This window comes from Schistocerca cancellata, chromosome 1 (genome assembly GCF_023864275.1).
Source record: "Schistocerca cancellata isolate TAMUIC-IGC-003103 chromosome 1, iqSchCanc2.1, whole genome shotgun sequence".
NCBI lineage: Eukaryota > Metazoa > Arthropoda > Insecta > Orthoptera > Acrididae > Schistocerca > Schistocerca cancellata.
Genome location: NC_064626.1, coordinates 362190521 through 362213493, shown reverse-complemented (window position 1 = coordinate 362213493; position 22973 = coordinate 362190521). Strand labels below are relative to the sequence as shown.

Here is a 22973-nt window from a genome sequence, read left to right as displayed (position 1 = left end):
AGATTGTCCTCAAAGTGAGCAGCTTTTGTAGGTACACATTGTATGCAGTTAACAAATGTTACCCTCTCAAGCGGAAATTAAAATGTGATTCTTTCAATGGTTTATTCGTTATTTCTCTTCCACCTGTCCTTACAAATGTTTCCACAATGTTTTAGTGTCCAGTGCACTCACTCCTCTCAAATAGCAAAAGATTAGCTACGTATAACTAGCTTGTACTCTCTGTGCAGCGCTGTAGATAATCTGTCTGCACAGTCGTTGAGATCGGCCCACAATGTCTGGTTTCTAAGTGACTGGTGTTATGCGAGAGTGTTAATCGTCTTTCCTGCGATCAACGGCCACAGTAGAAAAGTACGTATTCTGAGAATCCTCTCTCCCCACAGGCATCATCAGCCTCCTGACCAAGATGTACATGCTGCTAATGTGTGGCATATGGCTCATGGCGAGTTAAGAAATGAACGATGTCCCGGTTGTGTCTGACATGTTTCATCCTGAACTTCTCCTTGATGTTGAGGAAGATAGCATATAGCCTACAGGCCTTTTCGCACTTGTCCGACGCCCTCTGCTACGAATTCACTCTCCAGGTGTTTGAGGTCTCTGAAGGTGTGGATGTCCCCGAAGACGTCTCTGTGTCTGGTCTGCCTGTTTTCGGCCAATATGTTGCCGCGCGGTACTTAATACACTACTGGCCATTAAAGTTGCTACACCACGAAGATCACATGCTACAGACGCGAAATTTAATCAATAGGAAGAAGATGCTGTGATATGCAAATCACTAGCTTTTTAGAGCATTCACACAAGGTTGGCGCCGGTGGCGACACCTACAACGTGCTGACATGAGGAAAGTTTCCAACCGATTTCTCATACACAAATAGCAGTTGACCGGCGTTGCCTGGTGAAACGTTGTTGTGATGCCTCGTGTAGGGAGGAGAAAAGCGTTACATCACGTTTTCGACTGTGATTAAGGTCGGATTGTAAACCTATCGCGATTGCGGTTCATCGTATCGCGACATTGCTGCTCGCGTTGGTCGAGATCCAATGACTGTTAGGAGAATATGGAATCGGTGGGTTCAGGAGGGTAATACGGAACGCCGTGCTGGATCCCAACGGCCTCGTATCACTAGCAGTCGAGATGACAGGCATCTTATCAGCACGGCTGTAACGGATTGTGCAGACACGTCTCGATCCCTGAATCAACAGATGGGGACGTTTGCGAGACGACAACCATCTGCACGAACAGTTCGACGACGTTTGCAGCAGCGTGGACTATCAGCTCGGAGACCACGGCTGCGGTTACCCTTGACGCTGCATCACAGACAGGAACGCCTGCGATGGTGTACTCAACGACGAACCTGGGTGCACGAATGACAAAACGTAATTTTTTCGGATGAATCCAGGTTCTGTTTACAGCATCGTGATGGTCGCATCCGTGTTTGGCGACATCGCGGTGAACGCACATTAGAAGCGTGTATTCGTCATCGCCATACTGGCGTATCACCCGTCCTGATGGTATGGGGTGCCATTGGTTACACGTCTCGGTCACCTCTTGTTCACATGAAGGCACTCTGAACAGTGGACGTTACATTTCAGATGTGTTACGACCCGTGTCTGTACCCTTCATTCTATCCCTGCGAAACCCTACATTTCAGCAGGATAATGCACGGCCGCATGTTGCAGGTCCTGTACGGGCCTTTCTGGGTACAGAAAATGTTCGACTGCTGCCCTCGCCATCACATTCTGCAGATCTCTCAGCAACTGAAAACGTCTGGTCAATGGTGGCCGAGCAACTGGCTCGTCACAATACGCCAGTCACTGCTCTTGATTAACTGTGGTATCGTGTAGAAGCTGCATGGGTAGCTGTATCTGTACACTCCATCCAAGCTCTGTTTGAGTCAATGCCCAGGCGTATCCAATGGCCAGAGAGGGTTGTCCTGGGTACTGATTTCTCAGAATCTATGCACCTAAATTGCGTGAAAATGTAATCACATGTCAGTTCTAGTGTAATATATTTGTCCAATGAATACCCGTTTATCATCTGCATTTCTTCTTGGTGTAGAAATTTTAATGCCCAGTAGTGTAGTTGCGTGTATCGGGTAAAATCTGAGCACCGAACGCCAGCCGATGGCGTTACGAGTTTCTGCGACTCGTCCAGACGTTCGCTGCGCGGTACGTGGTGCGTGCCAGTTGCTGTTGGCCGCGGCAGGTGTAGTGACGCGGGGCGTGCTGTTGTGTGTGTGCAGGGGCGCACGCCAACCCCGCGGTGACGGCCGCTCTGCTGGCGACGCGGCGCGTCTCCGTGCTGCGAGCCGCCATGTTCGTCGCGGCGCAGTGCGGCGGCGGCATCGCGGGCGCAGCGCTCCTATACGGGTGAGTACACGGTTCTGCGAACTGACCTTACACTCTCTCGCACTGCTCGCAGCTCTTAGTCGTATTTTATAGTAATACCAGCTGAGTACACCCGGCTTTGCGGGGGAATGTATTTATTCCAGTCTTCTATTAGTCCATCTCCTCTATCCCGCACTCTCTGTCCATCTCCTCTCCCCCCTTTTCTATCCATCTCCTCCTCCCCATCTCTCTATCTCCTCCCCTTCCTCCTACTCCTCCTCCCTCTCTCTGTCCATATCTTCATCCCTCCTGTCTCTCTCTATCTCCTCCTTGTTCCTTTCCCTTTCCATATGCTCTTTCCCCCCTCTGTCAGCCTGCACATTTCCCCTCTGCCCGTTTTCTTCCTCCCAATAAGTCCATCTCCCCCTTCCCCCTCTGTCCATTTCTCCTCTCCCCTCTCTCCATCTTCTAATTTTCCTCTCTTTTTTTTGTTTTTTGTTATGGTTTTAGGGCGCAAAACTGCTACGGTCATTAGCGCCCGGTCTGTGACTTAGGAAAAGCTAAAAAAACGAAACTGGAAACCAGCAGCAATGGGAGCAAAACTCAAAAAAGTGGGGAAAGCAAAAACAGAAGGAGAGCTTAAAAAATCACTACTGAAGGGGGGTTGTTTGTCCCCAAAAAGAGCTTCAAGTGACTGACGTCATCTCACTGGCACTAATGAACTCGAGAACACGATCTGCTGATCGCGTGTCATCTGCTGTCCATTTCCTTTCTCCCCTTTGTCTTCTCATCTCATCCTCTCCCCCTCTCTCCGCCCACCTTATTCTCTTCCCTCTCTCTGTCCATCTCCTCCTCTTCCTTTTCTCTTCCATTTCCCCCTGCATCTCTCTCTGTCCATCTTCTCCTTCCCCTTCTCAGTCTGTGCATCTCTTCCTATCTCACTTCTCTCTTCCCTACCCCAATAGGAAATTACAGGTTCGTACCCTATAGTACTTCATTCTAGACTGAAAGCAGTATTGTTTGTTTGGTTGAAATGAATCCAGGTGTTTAGGAAGAGATTTTTACCCGTGGCTTTCCCCACATACGCATTTGTCACGTATTTCACATATATTTAACATATTTCACACTTATTTGTACACATAGTTCACCTGTATCTCCAGCAAATTTCACGCTGAAGTTTCGTTTTTACAGATCAACGTTTATGACCTCGTATCTCCTGAATGATTTCTCGTACGGTGATAAAATTTTATAGGTGCATTCAGCAGCATATGTGGACACTTTCTGCGAAATGTGTATTGAGTTGAGTACGTAGCAAAGAAGTAATAAATTTAAACGTTATTGCTGATGCGGCAGTTTTACTGCATGAACAGCGAGAATGTAGTAAACGATAAACTTCTTCCCTTTCATCATTTTGTGGGGGTTGTCAGCAAAAATAAATTTCGTTAAGGTTTGAAATTATCTATAAACTGTGGTGTGAGTCATTAAATGCTTTCATTCTCAAATACTGGATGAATAAAGACGACATTAGTGCGTCACGGGCTACACTTCTTTTTCAACCCCACCCCATTGATAGGCAAGGTGATTCTTACCCCTACAGACAGTAAGTGGTATGTGTAGCAAGTTTGGTTGAAATCTGTCCAGCGGTTTAAGAGGAGATTTGGAGCATACATACATACGTGTGGATGCATCTGACAGATGTCAGGCAAATCGAAAAACGACACATAACTGTCTAAGGATGTTATTTTCCAATTCAGTAACAAGCAAATGTATGTACACAGTAATGTTTTAAGATGTGCTTAATTTTTTTTTTTTTTTTGCCGTTGCTGAAATGAGCTAGTCGTCACGGTCACATCCAAGCACGATAGCTCCTTACTGCCATTTTCTCATGTCTCCATGTCCACCTAGCTTCCTATGCTGATTTCATACAACCGATTGGTAAATATGCCTTTCACTGCCACAATCTACTGGTGTTGGACAAAAATATGGAAACACAATGCCCTGATTACCCTGCAAGTGTCAGTCGTGGTGAGAAGTCAGAACAGTGTCCTGTTTAGTTGTACAAGCATTACATCGAACCTAAATGAATTTGAAACTTCCTGGCAGATTGAAACTGTGTGCCGGACCGAAACTCGAACTCGGGACCTTTGCCTTTCGCGGGCAAGTGCTCTACCGACTGAGCTACCCAAGCACAACTCACGCCCCGTCCTCACTGCTTTACTTCTGCCACTACCTCGTCTCCTACCGTCCAAACGTTACAGAAGCTCTCCTGCGAACCTTGCAGAGCTAGCACTCCTGAAAGAAAGGATATTGCGGAGACATGGCTTAGCCACAGCCTGAGGAATGTTTTCCAGAATGAGATTTTCACTCTGCAGCGGAGTGTGCGCTGATATGAAACTTCAGTTTTAATCTGCCACGAAGTTTCAGATCAGCGCACACTCCGCTGCAGAGTGAAAATCTCATTCTGGCTCTAAATGAATTTGGACTAGGGAAAATTGTTGGTAATTGTAAGGTAGGTGCTTTCGTAACCAAGGGAGCAGAAGAGGCTCGCGTTTCATGAGGCAAGGCATCGAAGATTTATACCGCATACAGAAGAAGCGGAAAAACATCCTCCGCTAACTCACGACGTGGACAAAAGTGTGTGTTGTGTGATCGTGACTGACGGTCATTGAAGAGGATTGTGGCGAAAAATAAGAGGACGACAGCTGCGAAAGTCGCTGTGGAACTGAGTGTCGCATTCGCGAATCCTTCCAGCACGAAGGGAGCTGCACAACCAGAGACCTACAGGGCGTGCAGGAATTTAACAACCACTCACCATTGATTAAAATGCCCATAACAGGAAAACGTGTTATCGAAGACATAAAACTTGACAACGGAGCACTAGAAGAATGTTGAAACTTCTTTATTTAAAATTCTTTTTTGCTTCTACTTTATTTAATTCTGAAACAGCTGAGTAAAACTGAACATACTGAGCCTACTTTCTCTTTACTTTTTTCTTATCACGTCAGCACTGACGTACAATATTCTAGCGCAACGCAATCTGACTGCTCAAAGAAAAGAATAACCTGACTTCAAATAATTAATTCAAAAGAATGGCCCTGACTAAGAATAAATCCTAACAATAAGCTATACATTTCATTAAGCACTTACCTCACAAAAATCTTCATTACACGAGCTACTGCAATACAGCGAGAGTAAATACTGCTAGCTAAATAAAAGATTCTAACTACTAAAGCCACTAACTATTAATAGGCATATGGTTAGCAAAGGAAAGATTTTGTTGCAAACCAAATAATGTATTTTTTTACCTTAATAATGTGACATCCAGTTCAGACACAACTAGAAATCGTCATTGACATCTAGTACAAAGGTATATAATCATGAATAATATTCAGTCTCCAAGTCGAACATGTACAGATCATTAGCCTACGCTAACACTTCCGACCTTTATCCTCCATCAATGCTAACTTCTCACATCTAACATCCATCACTGCTGGCTGTTTACCTCCAACTGCCCAACAGTACTTCCATCACTGCTGGCGACTAACTTCCAACTGCTGAGCATTACTGGCGATTAACATTCAACGACGAGTTCAACCAGCCACAGAGTCTCTTACAAAGAAAGCGCAATCCAATGCAAAGCGCTACAGAGCGCTGCCAACACCCGGCCGGAGTGCCCGAGCGGTTAAAGGCGCTACAGTCTGGAACCGCACGACCGCTACGGTCGCAGGTTCGAATCCTGCCTCGGGTATGGATGTGTGTGATGTCCTTAGGTTAGTTAGGTTTAAGTAGTTCTAAGTTCTAGGGGACTTATTACCACAGCAGTTGAGTCCCATAGTGCTCAGAGCCATTTGAACCATATTTCGCTGCCAACACAGAAGCAGCCCACTTAAAATCTCATTTGGTCGGAAGACTCCCGTTTCACACTTTTTCCAACTTATGGCCGAGTTTACGTCGCAGTAGTGAAACATAGCTGGGGTGCGATGATGATTCGGGCAGCCAAATTGTAGTGTTCCATGGGCTGTATGGCTACTCCGCAAAATCACAGTATGTGACCATTTTCGCTGATCACATGCATCCCGCGGTACATTGTTTCCAAATGTTGATGCTTTGTTCCAAAACGACAGGGCCCCTGTTCACACAACTCCCATCTTCCAGGACTTGTTTCTTGAGCACGAGGATGATTGTCGCAACTCCCCTGGCCACCAAAGACACCAGACCTCAACATTATTGAGCCTTTGTGCTCTACTTTACACAGTAGGGTGTGTCATCGCTATCAACCTGTTACCTGAACTTTCCTCTGTTTGGTAGGAAGAATGGTATAAGAATCCCTTGATAACCATACAGGACCTCCATATATCTACCCCGGATCGACTGGAAGCAGTTTTGGACGTCAACGGTTTCCTGCGCCATATTAGGCATGGTAGTGTATTGTAGCAAAGTTCCATGTGAAACTGAAAGCCATACAAAAGAAACAAAAGAAGGACTATATAAATACAACTATTCTAAGAGACCCCTTGACTAAACAAAAGACTTCTGAAGAGATTAATAAGGAATTAGTTAGGATAAAGAATAATCAAACAGAAGACATTGATGGCAAATGGGAACTTATAAAAGACACATTAAATAATGCATGTAAAAACACAATGGTGACCAAACACGACAACATGAAAAAGAAGTGGATGACAGAGAAGATATTACAATTGATGGAACAAAGAAGAATACTTAAAAATAGAGATGAAAGTGAGTATAAAAGATTACATGCAGAAATACGAAAAGAAACACGGCGAGCAAAAGAAGAATGGTACAAGGAACAATGCTCTGAAATTGAGAGTTATGAAACAAGACATGATAGTTTCAACTTACACAAAAAAGTTAAAGATTTAGCTGGACTTAATAAAAAGAAAAGTACAAGTTTATTGTTAGATAAAAATGACAAAATAATTCCTGATGTTAAAGGTAAACTGGACAGGTGGACAGAATATGTCAAAGAACTATTTGAAGAAATTAGAAAAGATCAAAAATTTTATGATAACATGATCGGAGAACGAGGACCAAGCATATCGAAAGAAGAAATATTACATGTTATCAACAAATCAAAGACAGGAAAAGCCCCTGGACCGGATAAGATACCAAATGACATCCTGAAACTCATAGGAATAGACCATATAGATATATTTGTACAATTGTTTAATGATATTTATAATTCGGGAATTATTCCTAGGGATTGGTTGACATCTACCTTTGTTACATTACCCAAAAAGGCTAATGCCAAAACTTGTAATGATCACCGTACAATAAGCTTAATGAGTCACACCTTAAAGATATTTCTAAAAGTTATACACCAACGAATATACAAAAAAGTAGAAGAAGGTATAAGTGAAACACAATTCGGTTTTAGAAGTTCCCTCGGTACAAGAGAAGCATTGTTTGCTTTTAACATATTAGCGCAACGATGTATGGAGGTTAATCAGCCACTATATGTGTGCTTCCTGGATTATAATAAAGCATTTGACAAAGTTCGTCATGATCATCTCATAGAATTGTTAGAAAAGAAAACACTTGATAAGAAAGACATCCGCATTATATATAACCTCTACTACAATCAAACCGCAACCGTGAAGGTAGAAAATGAGTTATCGAATGATATAGAAATAAAGAGGGGTGTGAGACAAGGTTGCGTTCTCTCACCCTTATTGTTTAATATGTATTCAGAAGACATATTCCAGGCAGCTCTATCAGATGAAATAGCTGGCATTAAAGTGAATGGGCTAAACATTAACAATGTTAGGTTTGCTGATGACACTGCACTACTAGCTGGAAACCTCAAAGATCTACAATTACTTCTTGACAAAGTCGCAGATAAAAGTGAAGAATTTGGCTTGACTCTTAACGTAAGCAAGACTAAGTTCATGGTGATATCTAAAACACACCAACAAGAAAATCTTACAATCAATAGGGAAAGAGTCGATCAAGTACGTAAATTTAAATATCTCGGAACAATTGTAAATGAGGAGATTGAAAGCTCAGAAGAAATTAAATCGAGAATAGGACAGGCCAGAAGTATCTTTAATAAGATGGAAAATGCATTCTGTTCGAGAGACATTTGTTTAAACACAAAAATGAGGTTGCTAAGATGCTATGTATTCTCAAAATTACTATACGGAATGGAAGCGTGGACATTGAAAAAGAAGGACATGAACAGTTTAGAAGCTTTTGAAATGTGGGCATATAGAAGAATCTTAGAATTAGTTGGGTGTCGAGGATTACTAATCAAGATGTCCTAAGAAGAATGGGAAAGGAAAAAGAATTAATTAAAACTATTAAAGTAAGGAAGCTACAATATTTAGGCCATGTTATTAGGGGAGTAAATTACAAAATATTGCAAATAATACTAGAAGGGAAAATTTGTGGGAAGAGAACGAGGGGTAGAAGACGGACATCCTGGATTGACAATTTAAAAAATTGGTACAACTGCTCAACGTCAGAACTCCTTAGATCAGCCAAATCAAGATCAGAAATTGCCACGATGACAGCCAACCTTCTTAGAGGAGACGGCACATGAAGAAGAAGAAGTGTATTGTGTTCGTGGTGTTTCGATAATTTGTCCAACCCGTCTACCTCAGCGTTGAGGCGCTACACGCCAGCCTGATACCAGTTCCACACCATCTGCACCTCTCCAAAGTGACCAGTATACTATGTTAGGAGTCTGACATATATTTTGTGCCGTCAGCTTTAGTGGAACCGGAAGTGCTGGTGTTTTCGCGTAACATCATAACCTGCGCTCTTTCAGTACTGTTCGCTTAAAAATGCGGTGTCGGTGCCCTGTATAAAGAGTTTCCGCCCGCGGAGTTTGAGCGTAATGCACGGCGCGATAACCTCGCAGCGCTCGCCGTCTGGGGTTCGGTGCTAGCGGAGCGCCAACTTGGCCCTGCTTCCCATAGCGCCTCCACTCGCCTCGCTTTATTGCCGGCATAAATTGTTCCGCGGAATGTCGCGGCCCGGCGTGCCGCCGATCCAGGACGCCATAAAACCGCGAGCTGCATTCCTCCCCATTACCGCCTTCTTTTCGAACGCTGAAATACTGCCCGAGTCGGAAAGTTGGCGAATGTGGGAGGTATTGCGCGCTGTGGACCGCGTAATCGTGTTATTAAATGGACTGCATTAATACTCTTTCGTGGCGTGATAGCTGTTGGGTGGACGCCAGTCTGCTAACGATCCGGTGTTCAAATCCCGATTAGACCGCATATTTTCCACAACGTTTAAGATGACTGTCGCCTATTCCAATGTGCATGGTAAATTTTCCTCCTTTCTTGCCTTGTTTAACTCCATTCCTTGCTGTACGAAAATAAGGGCTGAATTATGTAACATTTGTTAACACTGACATTGAAAGTTTTCACGAAAGTAGCCGACCCACTTGGTGAATCTGAAGGCCCAAGGATTTGCCAGCACAGCGTCACTTCATCTCCACTGCCAAGTAAATACCGCCGAGCGGGACGGATACTGTGCTGTGTGAGCTGCATTGGCCTTCATATTTAGCACACGTTTTTACTATTCTGAGAAGTTTTAACTGCCAGCGAATTTTACATAACTGCACTATGGGTTGGGTTTGCGGGAGAGAGCAAACTGCGAGGTCATCGGTCTCATCGGATTAGGGAAGGACGGGACAGGAGGTCGGCCGTGCCCTTTCAAAGGAACCATCCCGGCATTTGCCTGGAGCGATTCAGGGAAGCCACGGAAAACCTAAATCACGATGGCCGGACGCGGGATTGAACCGTCGTCCTCTCGAATGCGAGTCCAGTGTGCTGGCCACTGCGCCACCTGGCTCGGTACTGCACTATGGCATTCACTTCTAGAGCTCTCGGACTCGGTTAAAAATTGGATTTACACTGGTGTGCAAAACTTAATGGCAAAAGTAGCTTTCGCATGATGAGTCACTGCCGAGTAACCTAGCTCGATAAAACATGGACTACACATAGGAAGAGCTGTTACAGCTTGGTACAAATGATAGCTGTAAGAAACACGCAATGAGACGAACAGAAACGACCCTGCAAAGACAATAATTACACTGAAGCCACCGCGATTCGCGATGGTAACCTCGACATTATAAAAGGCGGGATTCCTCGACATGACATTACAAAAGGCGGGACTGCCGTTTTAATTAGGGTCTATGATCACCACGAACGCCAGTGCATGTTCTGCAACGTGCTCCTATGCTGGCGTTATTTTGGTATGACACTCAGTTTCTCGACCAGTGATGTTGAAAACTGCCGGTTGGTCGTTAATTCATATGTGCGTGATACAATACTTCTTCCTCAACGCATTCCAGGCGTGCCCCATATGATTTAAGACGAGGAACTGGCAGGTGAGTGCATTCGTCGAATATCATCTCGTTCCAAGAGCTCTTACATCGGCGTTCTTCGATGCGGTCTCGCTTTGTCATCCATAAAAATGAACAGAGGGCTGAATGCATCTTAAAAGGCGCTCGCGGGTAAGAGCGTAATGTCACAATATCGTCGGCCGGTGAGTGTTCTGTGTTAAAAAATGTGGAGGTCAGTACGCCCATGCAACATTATGGCTCCCCACACTGTTAACAACTGGGACACCAAGACGATCATGTTCGACAGTGCTGGACGTACCCTCATATGGCGAGGGGTGGGAACACCTAATGCATCCGGGAACATTTGGAACGTCGTAACTCGCATTGACTTCAGTGTAATTACTGGTTTTGAATAAAAGTGACATTTTTGTTCGACTCATTACGTATTTCATTGTTATCTTCTGTGCTATAATGTAGCAGTTCTTTCTATCTACGGTCCAATCTTCATCGAGCTTCGTTACTTGGCATCATCATTCGGAAGTTACTTTTGTCCCGGAGTTTTGCACACCATTGTATACTTATTGAACATAAGTAAAGCACTCCGTCTTCAGGCCAGAAGTTGCCCATCGGGACCATCCGACCGCCATGTCATCCTCAGCTGAGGATGCAGATAGGAGGTGCGTGTGGTCAGCACACCGCTCTCCCGGTCGTTACGATGGTTTTCTGTGACCGGAGCTGCTACTATTCGGTCGAGTAGCTCCTCAATTGGGATCACGAGGCTGAGTGCACCCAGAAAAACGGCAACAGCACACGGCGGCCCGGATGGTCACCCATCCAATTGCCAGCCACGCCCGACAGCGCTTAACTGCGGTGATCTGACGGGAACCGGTGTATCCACTGCGGCAAGGTCGTTGCCAGATTAGAACATAAGTAATGCAACTTTTTTTTTATTTCTGAAAGCAGGTTCGTTTTATTCAGGATTTCAATGCACCATATTATTCCCCAATCTTTTGGCTACAAAATCTTGTTTTTCAACGTAAACTCCGTTTAGTGCGACGTCCTTACGCCAGCCGACTGGGACTGCCTTTATCACCGGTTGGTACCACTCTTAATTGGTCAGTGATCCTTGATCTCTTTATGTTCTTCTCTTAGGTGGCGAGAAACCCATCGGGTACAAACCTATAAGTACCCCAAATGGTGGAGAATGTGTCAACACTACCGACAGAGACGTCTAGTTGAGCAGCGAGGTTTTTGTGATCCGCCGATCACCTCCAGTGAGAGAATCCGCACGTTCCAATATTGCAGGAGTCACTGCTGTGCCGCGGCCAGCCGGCACGCGGGAAATCGGACAGCTTTGCGCGATCTAGTTGCGATATTGGCAGAGGATTCGCCCAACGATTCACCGTGCTTTTGTTCACTCCAGGTCTCTGAGGACACTGCAAGCGCCAGTGAATATCTACGCTGCTGTGACTCTCCGCCAAAAGAAAGTGAATGACAGCTCCCTGCTTGGAACGCACCTCTGTTACGGACGCTATTCTGAAGACTACATATAGCGCCGCCATCCATCGTAACTTTATGAAACTACATGGACTGAAGCGGTAATACACTCCTGGAAATGAAAAAAGAACACATTGACACCGGTGTGTCAGACCCACCATACTTGCTCCGGACACTGCGAGAGGGCTGTACAAGCAATGATCACACGCACGGCACAGCGGACACATCAGGAACCGCGGTGTTGGCCGTCGAATGGCGCTAGCTGCGCAGCATTTGTGCACCGCCGCCGTCAGTGTCAGCCAGTTTGCCGTGGCATACGGAGCTCCATCGCAGTCTTTAACACTGGTAGCAAGCCGCGACAGCGTGGACGTGAACCGTATGTGCAGTTGACGGACTTTGAGCGAGGGCGTATAGTGGGCATGCGGGAGGCCGGGTGGACGTACCGCCGAATTGCTCAACACGTGGGGCGTGAGGTCTCCACAGTACATCGATGTTGTCGCCAGTGGTCGGCGGAAGGTGCACGTGCCCGTCGACCTGGGACCGGACCGCAGCGACGCACGGATGCACGCCAAGACCGTAGGATCCTACGCAGTGCCGTAGGGGACCGCACCGCCACTTCCCAGCAAATTAGGGACACTGTTGCTCCTGGGGTATCGGCGAGGACCATTCGCAACCGTCTCCATGAAGCTGGGCTACGGTCCCGCACACCGTTAGGCCGTCTTCCGCTCACGCCCCAACATCGTGCAGCCCGCCTCCAGTGGTGTCGCGACAGGCGTGAATGGAGGGACGAATGGAGACGTGTCGTCTTCAGCGATGAGAGTCGCTTCTGCCTTGGTGCCAATGATGGTCGTATGCGTGTTTGGCGCCGTGCAGGTGAGCGCCACAATCAGGACTGCATACGACCGAGGCACACAGGGCCAACACCCGGCATCATGGTGTGGGGAGCGATCTCCTACACTGGCCGTACACCACTGGTGATCGTCGAGGGAACACTGAATAGTGCACGGTACATCCAAACCGTCATCGAACCCATCGTTCTACCATTCCTAGACCGGCAAGGGAACTTGCTGTTCCAACAGGACAATGCACGTCCGCATGTATCCCGTGCCACCCAACGTGCTCTAGAAGGTGTAAGTCAACTACCCTGGCCAGCAAGATCTCCGGATCTGTCCCCCATTGAGCATGTTTGGGACTGGATGAAGCGTCGTCTCACGCGGTCTGCACGTCCAGCACGAACGCTGGTCCAACTGAGGCGCCAGGTGGAAATGGCATGGCAAGCCGTTCCACAGGACTACATCCAGCATCTCTACGATCGTCTCCATGGGAGAATAGCAGCCTGCATTGCTGCGAAAGGTGGATATACACTGTACTAGTGCCGACATTGTGCATGCTCTGTTGCCTGTGTCTATGTGCCTGTGGTTCTGTCAGTGTGATCATGTGATGTATCTGACCCCAGGAATGTGTCAATAAAGTTTCCCCTTCCTGGGACAATGAATTCACGGTGTTCTTATTTCAATTTCCAGGAGTGTATTTGACGACGTCCCACAGCAAAATTTCGCTTTTTTTCGGTCGAAATTGATCGAGAAGAAAATGTGGGGTACACAGAACACCCAGTAGTTAAAGCCGCGTTGTTGTTGTTGTGGTCTTCAGTCCAGAGACTGGTTTGGTGTAGCTCTCCATGTTACTCTATCCTGTGCAAGCTTCTTCATCTCCCAGTACGTACTGCACCCTACAAACTTCTGAATCTGCTTAGTTTATTCATCTCTTAGTCTCCCTCTACGAATTTTACCCTCCACGCTGCCCTCCAATACTAAACTGGTGATCCCTTGATGCCTCAGAACATGTCCTAACAACCGATCCCTTCTTCTAGTCAAGTTGTACCACAAATTTCTCTTCTCCCCAGTTCTATTCAGTACCTCCTCATTAGATATGTGATCTACCCATCTAATCTTCGGAATTCTTCCGCGTTAAGTGGACATAAATGGCTGCCATGTAACAGCGAATCAAACATCAGTTGAAAGGAGCTAAATGGTGACGTAACGATGTGAGGAAGAACCATTGAAGGCATGAGCATCTGTAACAAAAATACTGTGCAACACGTGGTGGCGAACAATGCTACAAATCCTATGGTTCAAATGGCTCTAAGCACTATGGGACTTAACATCTGAAGTCATCAGTCCCCTAGACTTGAACTACTTAAACCTAACTAACCTAAGGACATCACACACATCCGTGACCGAGGCAGCATTCGAACCTGCGACCGTAGCAGCAGCGCGGTTCCGGACTGAAGCGCCTAGAACCGCTCGGCCACGGCTTCCGGCCACAAATCCTATGTTATGACCTTTTTCGATTGGCTGTTAAGTGCTGTTTTCAAACCTCATATAATCACGTGTACCCAGTAATGAACTTACGTACGATTCCAGTGACGGCATTTGCCACTGCCGTTATACGTCAATAAGTGGCCAAGATCGTTGGTCTAAAAAGCAACTCCAGGGAACGATTTGCGCTTGTAGATTACCATATACGATTCCAGGACAACATCCGCGGACGTCCTGTAAATCATTCATATGAAACAACCGTGAACTGATGAGCCTTTAATGGGACGACATGGCTTACCATTTTCTCTGGAGATGTCGCGAAACTGCACAGACCATATAACTTTTGAGTTTCACTGCCCTTCGGCGCAATAATATGGATCTTAGAGGTACATAAATAGATTATTGTCAGAATTCACTTTCAGCAGAGTACAGCCTATTTTCCTCCTGCTAACAAAAACGATTTGAGGTTGCATGAAAAAAATAAAGGTGCAAAATTCGTCCTATTGAAACATCATAGAAGTCAACGGTATCACACCCAATGAATGTAGCGTAGAAGCGTTTCTCAGCCCTAAAACTTGGTAGGCAGCTCTCGCTAGAACGATGGCCTGCGAATCCATTCGACGCTAACGGCGCGTGTGATTGAAAATGCCACCGTACATCTGCTGGGAGACGTCGTCTGCATTCGTGTCAGAATCGAGTGGCGGACAGAGAAAGTGCCTCCTTTACTGAATTTTGGTCATAGTAAGATGTCCGATATGGAAGAAATTTGTCGTGACGGACAAGAAAGAATAATGGATGCTAACTGAATCGACTCTTTAGGATTAGGATTAGGAGACTACAAGCCACCGGCAGCGGGTGACTTACAAGCCTCAACAGTAGTTGCTCGCTGGAATGATTTCCAAGAGATTTACGCCGCAGGCTTACAGAGTGTTATTCCCGGTATATTTGCAGCACAACTGCCCCTGAACATTGGCATACATGTCAATCCGATGGCTTTTCTTTTCTTTCTTTTTTTTTTTACCTCATTTGTTTGTCGTGGCTAGTTTGGGAAGAAAGTTTGTTTACCTAGATTGGCAAAGCTCTCGTCATAGTCAATGGATTTTTCTCTAGTTGGTACATCCCCTCTAATACTATGAACATTGATCTCATTAGTCAAAAGTACTACTTCCTTACTCCGTGAAGGCAAATAACCAACTTTGACTAAAGTTCGATGCGAGTGTAAGTAGACTGTTTAGGTTTTTATGTTGGTAACGCCACGTAGCGCTCTATATGAAAATCACTGACTGCTGTGTGCAGTCTGTGGCTGGTTTGCATTGTTGGAATTTGCTATTGTAGTGTTGGGCAGTTGGCTGTTAACAGCGCGTAGCGTTGCGTAGTTGGAGGTGAGCCGCCAGCAGTGGTGGATGTGGGGAGAGAGATGGCGGAGTTTTGAGAGCGGATGATCTGGACGTGTGTCCATCAGAGACAGTAAATTTGTAAGACTGGATATCATGAACTGATATATGTATTATGACTTTTGAGCACTATTAAGGTAAATACATTGTTTGTTCTCTATCAAAATCTCTCATTTGCTAACTATGCCTATTAGTAGTTAGTGCCGTCAGTAGTTAGAATCTTTTATTTAGCTGGCAGTATTGGCACTCGCTGTATTGCAGTAGTTCGAGTAACTTTGAGAGGTAAGTGATTCATGAAAGGTATAGGTTATTGTTAGTCAGGGCCGTTCCTTTGTAGGGATTTTTGAAAGTCAGATTGCGTTGCGCTAAAAATATTGTTTGTCGGTTTAGTGTTGATCAGAATAAGTAAAGAGAGAAATGTCTGAGTACGTTCACTTCTGCTCAGCTGTTTGAAAATCAAATAACGTAAGGGGTTTACCAGCACAGTAATTCATAAATTTTTCTAAGGGGACGTTTCACGAGTTTCTGTGAAAGCACACGAAGTGGGCGACCAAAGCCTACTTAAGAGAGTTTCAGCCATCGATGCGGCTACCGTACTTCACATCCTAGAAGATCTTTGTAAACTTCAACAAAGCAAACAGCGTAAGAAAAATAGTCATTTTTCACGGTCCTCTCGAATATTATGAAAGGCATTCGAAAATCATTCAGATTTGATCCGTGCTATTTTGTATTGATAAAATTGTTTAAAGCGGCAGTGCGGCCCTGAGACAATGTGCCACACTACGGATACAAATGTCACGGTGTAGACACCCACATAGTCCTACTATTTTGATCTGCCATTTATCACCTCTTTCAGCCCGTGGCAGTGTTTTGTTAAGGTTAAAAATACCGTTTTTGCCGTAATTTGGAGTCCTCGTTAAACTGTAGGTCGCTCTGTAAGGAGCTGTGTAAGTCAGTTCGAAAGTTGGAAGAAGGCAACGGCATATCACTCCAATAGAACCATGCATAGTGAAGCACTGTGGTGTTAAAACCTACCCTCCGGTCGATGGCAGCTTTCTCTTAAAATTGTTCTTGGAGCAACGAAAAAGTTCAAGGACCGAGCTCGAGTCTTTTGGAAAAATATTTCATCCTTGTGGTTAGTTTCGGCGTGAGTTATCTCAACGGTGTGTACTGTCAGGCTCGAAACTGCGGCAGAGCTAGTGATGACGTTTGCAGCCACTGGCCGCAAGAAGCTGGAGGGGGAAAAACACTACACCGTCTAACAAAAGCGTTACTGCCTCCGTTGAGGCCCACATACCAGGCGAAGACGATTTTATTCGCCGAGAAAATACGTCCCTTTCTGTTTCGAGTTGGTGGATATATTGGTAAATTCGTCTAAATAGTTAGGCTGCGCCATAGTCCTCTTCAAACTTCTCCGATACTAAACGTTTTGACGTCTTTGCTGGGATATCGTTAATGAGTTTTGTCGCGTCCCCAGGTGGCTGAACACTGTTCACCAGAAGATCCCAGCAGAGGGTTCGAAGCGCCGAGTGCTGGAGAGTTTTGAGGCGGAGTGTGACGATTTTACTATCGGTGTGAGAGGAGCAGTGGGTAACAAATTTGTCTCCGACCTTCGTGATGTGATTGGAGGTTTCCAGTAATGTGCGGTTTCCGCTGAGGCGATATGATACGCAGTACGACATGTTGCAGTAAAGCTCACGTGACACCGTCGCTTATCCGTGCGACACTCGTGTTCCTACTCAGCCGATGCGATAAATTAACGAGACAGCACGAATACATCGGTGGTAGCAAACATAGTTTCTTACGAGGTACGACAAAGGATACAGTTCCCAAACGCTCGTTTCGTGAACAAATGGCAATAACGGTATCGGTTCCTTTACCTCACATCAACTGAACCGCATTATCAAAAATTCAAATGGCTCTAAGCACTACGGGACTTAACATCTGAGATCATCAGTCCCCTAGACTTTGAACTACTTAAACCTAACCAACCTAAGGACATCACACACATCCACATCCGAGGCAGGATTCGAACCTGTGACCGTAGCAGCAGCGCGATTCCGGACTGAAGCGCCTAGAACCGCTCGGTCACAGCGGCCGGCCCAGCCCCTTTATCACCTAGCACAATTACGTCATTGGAAATAGTGATACTTACATCAATAAAAACAGAACATTAAACAAACCACGTTCAGTAAGCACTGCTCTAAAACCGATAACTGAGTAGCTTCAGGATGAGTGAACAATAGCAGACTAGTTTGTTTTATTACATGTCAGAAGAGTTTACAGACACAACTACCGAAAAAAACAATGAAATTAACAAGACTTTACTTGTAAATGGCAGTGCGTGTGAGAGCACATATTTTGCCTTACGTAAGACGTCAGAATTTACCGTCCTATAAAGGCACATTGTCAGTCTCACTTGCAAGATAATTACCCATTGTCTGTCTGTTTTATTATTGCTAACACGCTTCTTCTTCCTTTGTCTAAGTTTGTGTCAGATTCAAATCCTTTCACAGTAGATAACTCATCAAATTGATAAAATGTAAATCACAGCCGGCCGCTGTGGCCGAGCGGTTCTAGACGCTTCAGTCCGGAACCACGGGGCTGCTACGGTCGCAGGTTCGAATCCTGCCTTGGGCATGGATGTGTGTGATGTCCTTAGGTTAATTAGGTTTAAGTAGTTCTAAGTCTAGGGGACTGATGACCTCAGATGTTAAGTCCCATAGTGCTTAGGGCCATTTGAACGATTTCGTAGATCACTGGTGAACAGTGTTCAGCCACCTGGGGACGCGACAAAACTCATTAACGATATCCCAGCAAAGACGTCAAAACGTTTAGTATCGGAGAAGTTTGAAGAGGACTGTGGCGCGGCCTAACTATTTAGACGAATTTACCAATATATCCACCCACCAGACATCGAAATCGGAAAACCGTGCTTTTTAAATTTTTTACGCTTTCGCGCTTTACTTAGAAAGTAGGTAAGGATCTGGATGTAATTTTGCTTCGTTTACATAAAACAGTCTCTATCGAGGAACATCTGATCCCCCACCCGTCCAGGCATATGGTACGAGGCAGCTGAGTGGAGCAACCAGCACTCGGTGCTGGTACGATGGATATACTCAGCGTGGACCAGATTGGCCGGTGTGTGGTTCAAATGGCTCTGAGCACTATGGGACTGAACATCGGTCATCAGTCCCGTAGACTTAGAACTACTTAAACCTAACTAACCTAAGGACATCACACACATCCATGCCCGAGGCAGGATTCGAACCTGCGACCGTAGCAGCAGCGCGGTTCCGGACTGAAGCGCCTAGAACCTCTCGGCCACAGCAGCCGGCTGGCCGGTGTAACTCCGTTTTTACGCGCTCTACCGAGGCCGGTTGCTTTTGCGTCGTATCGCGAGTAGCGTTGCGTACCGTATCGAATATCGTATCGCGGCAGTGGGAACCCCGCCTGAAATCGCATTTGGCAGACGTCGGCGTGGTGCCCTTCGGCGAGGGCTTCGCCGCCTCCTCCTCCCGTCCTTGTGGAACTCTGCAAGTGTTCCGCCTGCGACGGCCTCGATGTCGCCTATCCGGCAGCCGCTAGCTTTTGGGCTGGACCCAGCAGAGCCACGAACAACCAGCCGGAAGGCGGCAGCTGTTGTGTGGCGTGTAATTGCGCGGGCCACTCGTGCTGACCCGCGACCCGGCGCCGGGCCAGCGCGGTTCCCACGGCCGCCCAATTAATGGAAACCACACGGCGGCAGCAGCTTCCCACTCACTGCTCTGTAGGCTGCGGATACGACCGCTTCACTAGCTCTTTACTGTGCCGCAGTTCTGGACGAGCTCGTGGGCACCCGTGGGGGCGCAGGTTTTAATGCATAATTATGTGGTCAATTACAGGGACACTTAATTAAACTGAAGTGTGATATTTTGTTTAGGACAATGGCGTATTAATTATACGTGAAAATATCTGGGTGTCGGTTTTCTATGTGTTCCCCGAACCGTCAGCATTCGAAATAGCTTCCAGACATCTAAGCGGGGATAAATACAAAAAATGGTTCAAATGGCTCTGAGCACTATAGGACTTAACATCTCAGGTCATCAGTCCCCTAGAACGTAGACCTACTTAAACCTAACCTAACCTAAGGACATCACACACATCCATGCCCGAGGCAGGATAAATACACGTCATGTGTAGTTTTCAAATGGATCTTGTACCATTATTACTGAAAAATAATAGCAATTCCAGGTAACGACGGCGGAGATGATAGCCATCACGCACATTTCTTTCCTAAGCACACCGCAAAGGCTCAATAGTATTGACATGTGATGAATGCGGCGGCCAGGGGATATGCGATAGTAGATGGGGAACAATCATAGTACCGCGGGATGGACCTGATCAGCTGGAATGACCACATAATCCTTGGCAGTAATACAATCTTGCAAAGTAACCATGGGATCGTGCAATAGTGCGATACGGCTGCCCAAATCATAAACGAACGCCGGCATGTTTCACTCTTGGGACGTACACTCGACCAGAAGTTGGTAACAGTGCGAAGCAAGATTCATCCGACCAAATGACATTCTTCCATTGCTCCACAGTCCACGTTTTATGACTGCCGCGCCACGTTTTCCTATTACAGGCATGCCGGCCGGTGTGGCCGTGCGGTTCTCGGCGCTTCAGTCTGGAAACGCGTGACCGCTACGGTCGCAGGTTCGAATCCTGCCTCGGGCATGGATGTGTGTGATGTCCTTAGGTTAGTTAGGTTTAAGTAGTTCTAAGTTCTAGGGGACTGATGAACACAGATGTTGAGTCCCATAGTGCTCAGAACCATTTATTACGGGCATTTACGTGACTGATGACTGGTTTTGGAATTCCATGTGGTTCAAATGGCTCTAAGCACTATGGGACTTAACATCTGAGGTCATCAGTCCCCTAGAACTTAGAACTACATAAACGTAAGTAACCTAAGGACAGCACACACATCCATGTCCGAGGCAGGATTCGAACCTGCGACCGTAGCAGCAGTACGGTTCCCGACTGAATCGCCTAGAACCGCTCGGTCACAGCGGCCGGCGTTCTTTGGGAGCGAACCGTCACAACAGCATGTAAAACGGAGTTTGGCTGGAGTTGGAACATCCAAATTCTTCTTTATCGTGGCGTAGTACGCTGTATATTAGTCGGGGTAGTGTTTCCTTGTTCACAAGTGTTTGGCCACGGAGCATGTTCCGAAAGCTAATTACGCGCCGTGCCGAGCTGAGGGGTGAGGGGACATGGTAGGTGGTGGCGAGGCACAGGTGCCGGGACGATCGCTTTCTTTCCGCTCCATTCACGGAGGCCGGAGAAAAGACCGTCGGCCAGCTGCAGTGTCCCGCGCCGGAGACTGGAGACGGAAGCCGGCCCATCCGTCCGTGACGTTCCCAGGGGACTGCGGGACTCGCCGCCAGTTCCGTCCGGGACTCTGCGGAAGAGGCGGGAAGAGACCGTGACGGCCGTCGCCCGCCCACCTGCCGCTTCCCACGATCCTTCCGTACCTCCCTGGCCGCGAGCTGGCCTAATGTTACGCCACCGCCTCCACAGACACCTCCTCCTCCTCTTGTCATACAACCCTCATTATAATCATCTTCACATTCGTTTCCCCACTGGAGTATGGCCACACTTGTTGTGTACAAGCCCCTAGACGTTATGTAATGATTTGCTTTGCTGTGCCCAGGTAGGACCCCACTTAAGTCTTGGTTGCGCAGCTGGGCACCTTCTTTGTGACAATGCTCCTTAGTTTCAAATGGTTCAGATGGCTCTGAGCACTATGGGACTTAACATCTGAAGTCATCAATCCCCTAGTCCCCTAGACTTAGAACTACCTAAACCTAACTAACCTAAGGACATCACATACATCCATGCCCGAGGCAGGCTTCGAACCTGCGACCGTAGCAGCAGCGCGGTTCAGGACTGAAGCGCCTAGAACCGCTCGGCCACAGTAGCCGGCTACCTGAGTTTGAAAAAAAAATGTGCGTGAAATCTTATGGGACTTAACTACTAAGGCCATCAGTCCCTAAGCTTACACAGCACTTAATCTAAATTATCCTAAGGACAAACACACACACCCATGCCCGAGAGAGGACTCGAACCCCCTGAGTTTGTGACAATTGGCTGGAGAGGGCACTTGTGCGGAGACGCAATGTCTGGTATAACTGCGAAACCCAAGATACTTTGGGAAGTTTTTTATTCTTTCACATTCGTGGACTTCTTCAAAACACAACCAAACTATCATCCTCCAGTCTAACCGAGACCTGGGGCTAAGCTACAGATCAGTCCGTCACCGCAACTTAGGTTTTTTATTCCATATTAGTTGACTTCGCCAATTCAGAAGCAAACTTTTATTTCCAACTTTGCTTAACCTACGGCTAAGTTACAGATCAGTCTTTTACCAGAACCAGGTTTACTGCTTTAACATTGTTTGGCTTCGCCAATTCACAACCAAACTATCACATGCCAACCTCACCTAGACCGTATTGAATACCGTAGCCGGCCGGAGTGGCCGAGCGGTTCTAGGCGCTACAGTCTGGAACCACGCGACCGCTACGGTCGCAGGTTCGAATCCTGCCTCGGACATGGATCTGTGTGATGTCCTTAGGTTAGTTAGGTTTAAGTAGTTTTAAGTTCTAGAGGACTGATGACCTCAGAAGTTAAGCCCCATAGAGCTCAGAGCCATTTGAACCATCACCTAGACCTCGGGCTAAGCTGCAGATCAGTCTGTGGCAATTGACCCTGAATAAGGAAAAATGTGAAGTTATTCACATGTGTGCTAACAGAAATCAGCTAAATTTCGATTACGCGATAACTTACACAAATCTGAATGCTGTAAATTCAACTAAATACTTAGGGATTACAATTACAAATAACCTAAATTGGAAGGAGCACATAGATAATGTTGTGGGTAGAGCAAACTAGACACTGCGATTCATTGGCAGAACACTTAGAAGGTGCGACAGGTCTACTAAAGAGACTGCTTACACCACGCTTGTCCGACCTATTCTGGAGTACTGCTGTGCGGTGTGGGATCCGCATCAGGTGGGACTGACGGATGACATCGAAAAAGTACAATGAATAGTAGCTCGTCTTGTATTAGCCTGAAATAGG

At 46.4% G+C, this 22973-nt stretch overlaps 1 protein-coding gene and 1 pseudogene across 2 annotated transcripts in view; one reads left to right on the top strand and one right to left on the bottom strand.

Annotated features, from left to right (window-relative positions):
* Positions 1-22973, top strand: part of LOC126174475 (neurogenic protein big brain-like) — a 297238-nt gene that overhangs the window by 33795 nt on the left and 240470 nt on the right. For both annotated transcript variants that reach the window (XM_049921039.1, XM_049921040.1), the window contains exon 2: positions 2238-2364. In XM_049921039.1, coding sequence (XP_049776996.1) covers positions 2238-2364 — 127 coding nt within the window. The remainder of the gene's footprint in view (positions 1-2237; positions 2365-22973) is intronic.
* LOC126095356 (5S ribosomal RNA) lies at positions 11438-11555 on the bottom strand (annotated as a pseudogene).